General features: G+C 34.0%; 2 protein-coding genes across 2 annotated transcripts; both read left to right on the top strand.

Moving 5' to 3' along the window:
- Positions 1-1,365: 1,365 nt before the first annotated feature.
- LOC137825385 (uncharacterized) lies at positions 1,366-2,375 on the top strand. The gene is made up of 3 exons (XM_068631059.1): positions 1,366-1,497; positions 1,570-1,628; positions 1,787-2,375. The coding sequence occupies exons 1-3, from the start codon at positions 1,366-1,368 to the stop codon at positions 2,373-2,375; spliced, it is 780 nt and encodes a 259-aa protein (XP_068487160.1).
- Positions 2,376-7,315: 4,940 nt separating this feature from the next.
- Positions 7,316-8,894, top strand: LOC137824468 (uncharacterized). Its single transcript, XM_068630118.1, has 2 exons — positions 7,316-7,454; positions 8,283-8,894. The coding sequence occupies exons 1-2, from the start codon at positions 7,358-7,360 to the stop codon at positions 8,651-8,653; spliced, it is 468 nt and encodes a 155-aa protein (XP_068486219.1). The 5' UTR covers positions 7,316-7,357; the 3' UTR covers positions 8,654-8,894.
- Positions 8,895-9,990: the final 1,096 nt, after the last annotated feature.

Raw genomic sequence — 9,990 nt, forward strand, 5'->3', positions numbered from 1 at the left:
GCCATGTCAACGGTTCTCGAGTTACGACACTAGTAGATAGTGGGAGCACCCATAATTTCATCCAAGATCGCACAACCAAATTCTTGGCCAATTATTTGAGGAACCACATGGCCTTCCTCCTATTTGTGCGATTGATCATCATATTCCCCTCTTGGAAGGGTCGAATCCAATGAATGTCTGACCCTACAGATATCCACATTTTCAGAAACACGAGATTGAGCGTCAGATCAAAGAAATGATGGCTGAGAGAATTATACAATGAAGTAAGAATGTCTTCTCATCTCTCGTATTGTTAGTATGAAAGAAAGATGAATCATGACGGTTTTGTGTTGATTATAGGACTCTCAACACGATTACTATCAAAGATCGGTTTCTCATTCCATCAATTGAAGAGTTGATTGACGAACTCCATGACACAATGGTTTTCAAAGTTTAAGCATTTCTAGTGTTCTTTTATAAAATAAAATAACAAAAACTAGAGATAATGTTTCGTAGAAATGTCAAATAGGTTCTACAGTGATCAAAGTCACTTTAAATCAAATTACAATCTTTTCAATCAATAGTGAAATCACTATATAAGTGTTTTACTAGTTAAATGAAGCATAATATCTGGTCACAGATGTTGGGGGATGTTGTTAAGGCTTGACTACTATCTTGTAGCAGTTCAATCAAGAACATGCCTAAAAAAATGTCACGCTTTGAATCTAAGCTGGAATAATGTTAGGGACTTATCTTGGAGTTTTTTTCTTGAGGCAATTACTTCCTGCAACCGATCATTTGCTTCTTGCACCCGACGAAATTTTAAAATCCCAACTATGCCCTTGTCTTATTTAATTAGAAAAGCTGTGAAGGTTTCTTTGGAAAAGCTGTGATGGTGGTGCTTTGAGTTGGTTTTCTTCATTGGTGGTGCTTTGAGTTGCGTAGGAGGTGGATTTACAGTGGTGGTGGTGCATTGTTGTGAGGTAAGAACCGATAAGGTGCTTCTTTATCGCATTTTGTTCGAGCTCAGTTAGTGACGGATACCGATATTCGAAAGTGTTTTTTAACGTTACGGATGTAAGCGTCCGTAAGTGAGTAACATTTTCTGCACCATATCACTGCATTACGGATATAATTATCCGTAATTGTATTTTGAATTATGGATATCCATATCCGTAGTTGTATTTTGAATTATGGATATCCATATCCGTAGTTGTATTTTGAATTATGGATATCCATATCCGTAGTTGTATTTTGAATTATGGATATCCATATGCGTAGTTTATTTTTGAATTATGGGTATCCATATTCGGAATAGATGATTATTTTATGCAAGCTAAGTTTTTTTTTTTTTCAGGATTGTGAATGGATACACAAGACTCATACATGGGAATTTTAGGAGAGAATGATTTGTGGGATGGATTAGACGATGTTGATATGGAGCAGTCAATAACTTACAATGCGTTAGATAATGAAGATATGACACATAAGTGTAGTGAGGCATTTACTACAAATGAGGTAATGTAAATGTTGGGGTTTTGAATTTTATTGTTTATGAACGATTTTAAAATTTGGCATATGTTATTGTAGGTATTTCGTGATCGAGATGAGCTGTTAGAGTGGGCGAGAAATGTTGGTTATAGTTGTGGGTTTGTTATTGTTATATTAAGGTCGGATACATGGACGGGCCAACGAGGAAGGATGACATTCGTATTATTAGGTTGTGAGAGATGAGGTAGATACAGGCGGTATAAAAAAACGTAGATATAAGTGGAACGGGAAGTAGGAAGTGTGAGTGTCCTTTCAGATTGCGAGGCAAACCAGTCAAAGGTGGTCAGGGGTGGATGGTTGAATTAATTTGTGGATCTCACAATCATGATTTGGCAGAGACAATGGTAGGTCATCCGTATGCTGGAAGGTTAATTGTAGAGGAAAAGGTTATGGTGGAGGATATGACTAAAACTTCAGTGAAGGCAAGAAATATTTTACTAACAATGAAAGAGAGAAATGAGAAGAATGTGACGACGATAAAGCAAGTTTATAATGCAATGTGTGTTCACCGAAGATCACAACGAGGTCACAGAACAGAAATGCAACAATTCATGTTGTTATTGGAGCGAGACATGTACGTGCATTGGTGTAGGTGTGAAGAGGTGTCGAATGTTATGCAGGATATATTTTGGACACACCCAGATTCATTAAAGCTAGTGAACTCATTTAATATTGTCATATTGATGGATAGTACGTACAAAACAAACAAGTATAGGATGCCTTTACTTGAGGTTGTTGGGATTACATCAACTGGTTTGACTTTTTCCGTTGCATTTTGTTTACTAGCAGCAGAAAAGGAAAACATTTTTTGTGGGCCCTTGATAGACTTAAAGGATTGTTTTTGAGAATTGATTCATACCCTAGGGTGGTAGTATGTGATAGAGATATTGCCTTAATGAATGCAGGGAGAATCGTGTTTCCTGAAGGTTATAATTTGCTATGTCGATTTCACATTGATAAAAATGTGAAAGCAAAATGTAAAATGTTGGTGCATCCAAGGGAGGCTTGGGATCAAGTAATCAAGCTTCGAGATCTGTTGTGGATTGTGATATTGTTGAGGCCTTTGAAGATCGTGTCAACGCTTTTCAAGTTGTTTGTTTTCCATGGCCTATATTTATTGGTTATGTGATGGATACATGATTATGTCCACACAAAGAAAAATTTGTGAAGGCATGGACAGATAAGGTAATGCACTTAGGAAACACAACAAGTAACAGGGTTGAGGCGGTACACTAGAGCCTAAAAAGAATTCTTCAAAATTCTATGGGGGATTTATGTTTCTGTTGGGATTCGATCAATAAGATGATTATTTTACAACATAATGCAATCAAAGCTTCATTCCAAAAAAGTCTTAATGTGGTGGGACATCGATTTAAGGTTACAGCTTACAAAAAATTGTTAGGTTTTGTGTTAAAATATGCTTTGATCCTTATTTCTGAAGAGCTTGATAGGGTCAAATTAGTGGGGTTTGATAAAAATCGGTGTGGATGTGCTCTTACATGTACTCATGGTCTTCCGTGTGCGTGTCAATTGGCTTCATTTGGTGTGGGTAGCATACCATTTAAATCAGTACATGTCATGTGGACTCGATTAAGCTTTGAAGATATTGCAAGTGAACAATGTTCATCTGAGTTGTCAATTGACAAAGAGTTTGAGGTGATCGCGAAGCGGTTCAAAGAGTTGGATGTTGCAGGTAAGGTTAACATCAAAACTAAATTGCAAGAGATAGCCTTTCCAGAGAAGACATCTATTAACACACCACATGTTAAGGATGTGACTCCTCAGGATGTGCTCCATGGCCACGTGCATCTGAGGGTACCTGTAGAGGGCGTTCATCATCCTCTGCATGAATCACATATGGATGTGATACAGATCTAAACCAAGACATGTACTCTTCAACGCAAGTGTCAGGATAAGGTGCTTTGGCCATATCATTTATGACATAATCAACATAATGTAACCATCGACGGTCCATTTCATTTGTATCCGGATCACCATGTCTAAGTACAGATGGGTTACGAGGGATGATCTGTGTATATCCATACTGACGCGGAACACGTTCTGGCATGTGCAATTGTGTCCAATTTCCAAGCCTCAAATAACCAGAGAATAATGAAATCCACTCGAATGGACGTTCTTCCCTATGCTCGTCATATGGACAAAACCGAATTGAAGCTGGTGTCAATGCATCTAACTGTGATCGAACAACAACAATTGAAGTACCTTTTCCTACATCGTACATCCTACATCGAGGTTGGTCTTCAAAATATAGTGGTTGCATACGTCTCATCCCTATAGACGGGAAGTGCTCATAAATCCACCCTTGCAACAATGTTGCATAACCAGCTAGTTGCTTAGTGTTTGCATAACTGCAATCTCCTAGTTGCTCGTACATGTGAGTTACTGCAGCTCCCGCCCAAGAATATCCACCGGTCAACCTCAAATCAACAAAAAATCCAACATAAAAAACATTAACTGATGTAGCACTCTTGTCGGCAAATATAGTGCAACCGACAAGGTGAAGTAAGTAAGCTTTGGCAGCCACAATCCGTTGCTTCCTTGAGCATGCATCTTCGTACACATCTCTTAACCAACTCAGGCGCACATGAGCTCCCATACAGTATCTGTTTTTTCAGATGCATTTCCACGGTCAACACGGAGAGCTTGTACCAATAAATCAATGGCCGAATCTGCATCTAAGGTTTCCTAACTGTAAAATTGTCCGACAATAGGTAAATGCAACAAATTTGACACATCATCAAGAGTGATGGTCATCTCTCCAACCGGTAAATGAAAGCTGTTAGTCTCTGCATGCCAGCTCTCTACAAAACCTCACAACAATCCTCGGTCTAAAACCTCATAACTAGCCTGAAGCAAACCCCCTAAGCCACACATTTCTACGATAGCCTCTATGCGCACAAGAGGTGCTCCTAACTTATTTATCTTCCCCCCATGTGAAACGACCTTCAGCTCACCACGATCTTACAATAATCAATATATATCATCAATAAATACATACATACCAAATACAAGAAATTAATTTTCATTACTTACTAAACCATCCCATAACTGTCTGGATACATGATGTTCATAATTAATAACGACTTATCCACTGGCCCTCCTGGATAGCCTTCATCATCAATTTCAACTTCTTCTCCTTCAATATAATCTTCAAAGTGTTCATTTGAAACCGAAGTACTAAGACCACTCCGTCTTCTTCTCACCGATGCAGTTGGTCGCACACGGTCCAAATTAGAACTTCCTCCACCTCTAGTCCTTACCATCTTACTTTTCATAAAAATAACATTCAATCCAAAATTACAATGGAACACAAATAGTATAGAAGAACAATATATTGTTGCGTTAACTACCTAACACAAATACATACAGTTGTTTATGGATGGAAAAATCCATAAGTCATTAAAATATCCGCACAACAATTACATAGACCGGATAAAAATATCCGTAAGTCAAAAATGAGTTCTGCACAAAAATATCCGCACAACAATTACATATACCGGATAAAAATATCCGCAAGTAAAAAATAAGTTCCGCACAAAAATATCCGCACAATAATTACATATACCGGATAAAAATATCCGTAAGTCAAAAATAAGTTCCGCACAAAAATATTCGCACAACAATTACATATACCGGATAAAAATACCCGCAAGTCAAACTATAATTTCGAAAAAAAATATCCAGAAGTCACTTACCTTATTTTCTCCGACGTTCTCTCCGGGCTTCCTCTCCGTTCAAGGGCTCCTTCGCGCCGTTGCAGCTGATGGTTTGTCGTCGAAATCAAACGGAACGAAAGACTTGTTGTCCTTCCCTGCGAAAACCAAGAGGAAGCTGGTGTAGATGAGTTGCGGCTGCGGGTTGAATGCAGAAGTGAGGGTTGGGTGCAGGTTTTTCATTCACATTCTTCACTTAACCTAATTTAATATTCATTAAGGGCACTTTTGTCTTTTCACGTCAATGATCAGGTGCAGGGAGAAGGGAGAATGTGCCTTTTTCTTGATTCTCCCTTTTTCCTCTTAGTCCCAATTCTTCGTCGTTTAGATCCGATCGGTCATCTACTAACCTGAAGTACGTCACCCAATATGAATGTTATTGGGCCGTTTGTGGGATCAGAATGCTCGGCCCATGTCCGATCAAGCCCGGGACGGTACAACTTCTAAACTCAATATCTCAAATTCAAGAACACCTTTCCAAAAGATTATCATGTTTTCAACTTTTACTCAAAATAACTGAAAATAAATATTAAGGAAAGACCAAACAACTAGAACTCTAAAAGCCATAATATCAATTAAAAGAAAATCTAAAAGCTAGTTAAGAGAATTAAAGATTTTAACTACTCAAACTAAGATTATGAGAATAAAATAAATTAAGTAGCCAGAGGAACTTATTCTATTTTAAAAACCAATAAGATGAAATGTGTTGTTTAACTTGCTACTACCTACAATATAACATTTGTTAAAAAAGAAAATTGAAGTACAATATAACATTTGATTAAAAGGAAAATTGAAGTTAGAATTAGAGGGAGAAGGGGTGAGTTAGGTTTGCTTGGATGAGGATAGAGTTGGAAAGGGAAGCAAAAGAGGGAATAGTGAATGATGTAAAGAAACTAAGTAGATTTGAATCAAAAGTTTCTAAATGATTTTATTGATATAATAAAATGAAAGTTATTTATTTATTATTTTAATTATTTAGTTTTTAATATAAAAGCATATATTAATAATATTGTTTTAATAAATTAATTTTTTTTATTGTATTTATAATTTAATTAATTATTCTATTAAAATATATATATAAATAAAATATTAATAATATAATTATTAAAAAATATCAGTTATATTTTTAATGTTGTTAAACATAAAAATAGTAAAATATTTAAAAACATAATCGAGATTATGTGATGACTATGTTGGAGATTCCACGTCGACTAAAGATTAGAGTCTTTCATTGTATATAAGTGGATGCAAACCTCAACTCTATGAAGTGACTTTATGGGATTGAATTAGGCTTAAAGTCACTTCATAACACACTATTTTTATTATTATTATTATTAAACGTAAAAGTGGTAAAATATTTAAAAATATAATCAATTATGTAGTAAATATTTTATTATTATTCACTTTTTTTCGTAAATCCTCTTTATAGAGTACAGAATATTTATAAAAGAAATTTTTTATCATTTTTCATAATTTATGTCTTTTTTTTTTTTTACTTTTTTTTTCCTTCTATCTGCATGAATAATATATAAATAATATATCAACATGAAAAAATACAGTTTTAGAAGGAGAGAGAGAGCATATTCAACACTTTTACTATAAGAGAAAAAAGAACATAAAAAAAGAAAAGAAAATGGAAGGAAGAATGGGTCTTGGACAGGTTGTCACATTAAAGACTAGGTAGAATAATATAGACTAATAAAGTAAATTTCTAATAAAATAAAATAAAATAAAACATTTAACAGATTGCGTATAACTTGTGCATAATGTTTTTAATAATTATGGTAAATAAAAATAATATTATGATAAAAAAAATAGGAGTAGGTGTCTACTTCTCTAGTTTTGATAACATTGCATATAGTGTCTACGTACAATAATAATGGTGGGTTTCAATTTCACAGCCTACATTTTTTACCATTGAAAAATGGAGAAAGAGATGAAGAACAAGTCTTTGAAAGAATGTTGTACGCTATACGGCGGCAATTAAGAGAAAGGTCCCAACCTTTCCCTTCTCCACTCCTATATATATTCCACTAATTTTCTCATTCTTCAATACCACAACAAATACTCTCATTTTAGTTTACTACTGAAAAATGAGTTCGAAGATAACAATAGCACTTGTCCTAGGTATCTTGGTAATGTTCTTTTTTATGTCATCACAAGTGGAAGCCAAGAAGGATTTCAAAGAGGGTGAGCTATTTCTCATAATATACTTTCTCAGAAGTATTTTAAAGTAATATCATGTTAACAAATATTTTAAAGAACACTAGATATATTTTTTTAAATATACTAAGTTTATGAAAAGATGTTCCTATATATATATATATATGTATATATATATATATATATATATATTATAAACATGCAAATGTTTTTGTCATTGTAATTTTTTCTTCTTTTATACTTTTTGTCGTTGTGTTTACTTTGTTGTGGTCCTTGTATTTTTTTATTATTTTATTTTAACTAATCTAATATCTCTAGTTTTTTAGATTGTGCTCTTTTGATATATAAATTATTTTTGAGATTATGTTTAAAAAAATAGATATGTTACCAGGGTTAAAACAAAATATAAAAAAAAAAGACAACAAGTGAAGAAAAAATAGTTAATATCGTTTCGAACTAATTGCAATAATAAGAGGCATAATTTCAGAAAAAAAAAACAGTGAAGCCTTTCTATTTATTAATTTTTATTTAGCAACCTTAAAACATTTATCCAGAGCATTAAACAATTTTCTTTTTTATTTTTTAAATCATATCCATATGCAGTGGACTCCCCTTCCGCCATTATTTTTCCAATTTGTTATCATTTAAACCTTTTCTTATGTTTTAAACAAAAACATTTTCACACTCCAATCTTTATCTTCACTTTTGTATTTTTTCTATTAAATCCCTTACCATTTTCTTACTCTTCTATTCCTATCCATCTTCTTCCTCACAAATTATATATAGCTAATGCGTGTGAAAAATTCACTTTTCTATAGTAAATAGTTCATGTGTTAAGAGCTAATGTGTTTGCAGATGAGGTTGTTGGAGAGACAATTGGAGTGGATGGTGCCAACTTAGTTGCTCGAGGTGGAGGTTTCCCAGGTGGTTTCCCTGGTGTTGGCGGTTTCCCTGGTGTTGGCGGTTTCCCTGGTGGTGGCGGTTTCCCTGGTGTTGGCGGTTTCCCTGGTGGAGGATTTCCTGGTGGTGGCGGTTTTCCTGGTGGTGGCGGTTTTCCTGGTGGAGGTTTCCCTGGTGGTGGCGGTTTCCCTGGTGGAGGTTTCCCTGGTGGCGGTTTCCCTGGAGGCGGCGGTTTCCCAGGTGGTGGCTTTCCCTCATGGTTTTGTCGTTTCAGATGTTGTTCAAGGAATCAATTCACAGGACAATGCTTTAGGTGTTGCACATAATATTGGGAAGAATATCACAAATGAGACAGTGCAGTTCAACTTAATTATAGTGACATATTTCATGAATAAAATCTCGTGTTATGAGAGGTATGGATAGATAGATAGCATGGACTGTGTCTTTCCTTCCATTCTTTCTCAGCACTATACAGATATTTCACAGGTTGAATTAGTGTTGAATAATACCAAAGATATGTATCGTTTCACTTCTAATATGAGATATATGATCATCTTTTATAAGTAAGTTTTTGCTTCTCTATTATTACCATGTCATTATAAAGAATACTATATATTTATAGATAAAAAAATGTCTTTTTATTGTTTAACATCTTTTTTTCATGTACCATTAGTGATAAAACTTTTATAGCAATATAAGAATAGTTGTAATACTCTTCTTACTTAACCTGGTTATGTAAAAAAAAACTAATCACTAACACATGTGGGTTCTAAGAAAAAAAAAATCAACACATAGAACTTTCTATTTGATAATAGTGGAAGTAAATTGTGGGTGGAAATGAATTGGTTAAAAAATAACCTTTAAAACTGTTAGACTGCACACACATCTTTTTATTTTTTTCTATTTCAATTATTAAACAAATATTAGCATTTAGAGTTAGTTACTTAAATATTATAAATGTAATTATTAGTAAAGATAATTAAACATTCTGTTTTGTTTAATTTAATATATTTTCTTCTTTCACTATTTTATTCCATTTATTTTGATGTTTACCTTTTATTCCAAAACACCAACAAAAACATTGCAACCACTATTCTTCTTTCTAGCGATAAATCTCTCCCTGTGTAGAAGACATGTTCACAAGACAAGTTAAAGTCATTGGCATTTAACAAAAATATAAAATAATTAAAATGAAGATGATCCTAAACAATTAACACGTTGTCCTCCAATCAGATTAAGCAACAAAAGAAATTTTGTAACCATCTTTAAAAGGATGATTAGGCAAAATAACCACAAGCGATAATTTTGAGAGGAGAGAAATTAGTCTTAACTCAACAATATGCTCATTATGTAATGAGGGAGAGGAAACTCTTCAACACCTTCCTTTCACATGCAAAATGTTTATGGTGTTTGGAATCTATGTTGTAGTTGGGTGAGTATAACTTATCCAACTTAAAGAACCTAACGTAAGGAACCTAAGACTTTCAACATTTTTATTTATTCCAAAACATCTCAAAGGAAAACAAGGTCTAAAAGGGTGTGTGAATAACACATATTTGAATAATTTAGAAACATAGGAATAAGGTGATTTTTTAAGGTTTACAGAGGAAATTTTCCATTTAACAGACATGGACTGTATGAAAAGCAAAATATTTTCTGTGTT

The sequence above is a fragment of the Phaseolus vulgaris genome, chromosome 8 (genome assembly GCF_051622355.1).
Source record: "Phaseolus vulgaris cultivar YP4 chromosome 8, ASM5162235v1, whole genome shotgun sequence".
Taxonomy (NCBI): Eukaryota; Viridiplantae; Streptophyta; class Magnoliopsida; order Fabales; family Fabaceae; genus Phaseolus; species Phaseolus vulgaris.

Excerpts from the sequence above, each read along its gene's own strand:
- LOC137825385 (XM_068631059.1), top strand. The coding sequence starts at position 1,366 with ATGGGAATTTTAGGAGAGAATGATTTGTGGGATGGATTAGACGATGTT. Across the intron at positions 1,498-1,569 it reads AGGCATTTACTACAAATGAG|GTATTTCGTGATCGAGATGA; the intron begins GTAATGTAAATG and ends ATGTTATTGTAG. Across the intron at positions 1,629-1,786 it reads AATGTTGGTTATAGTTGTGG|ATTGCGAGGCAAACCAGTCA; the intron begins GTTTGTTATTGT and ends GTGTCCTTTCAG.
- LOC137824468 (XM_068630118.1), top strand. The coding sequence starts at position 7,358 with ATGAGTTCGAAGATAACAATAGCACTTGTCCTAGGTATCTTGGTAATG. Across the intron at positions 7,455-8,282 it reads CAAGAAGGATTTCAAAGAGG|ATGAGGTTGTTGGAGAGACA; the intron begins GTGAGCTATTTC and ends ATGTGTTTGCAG.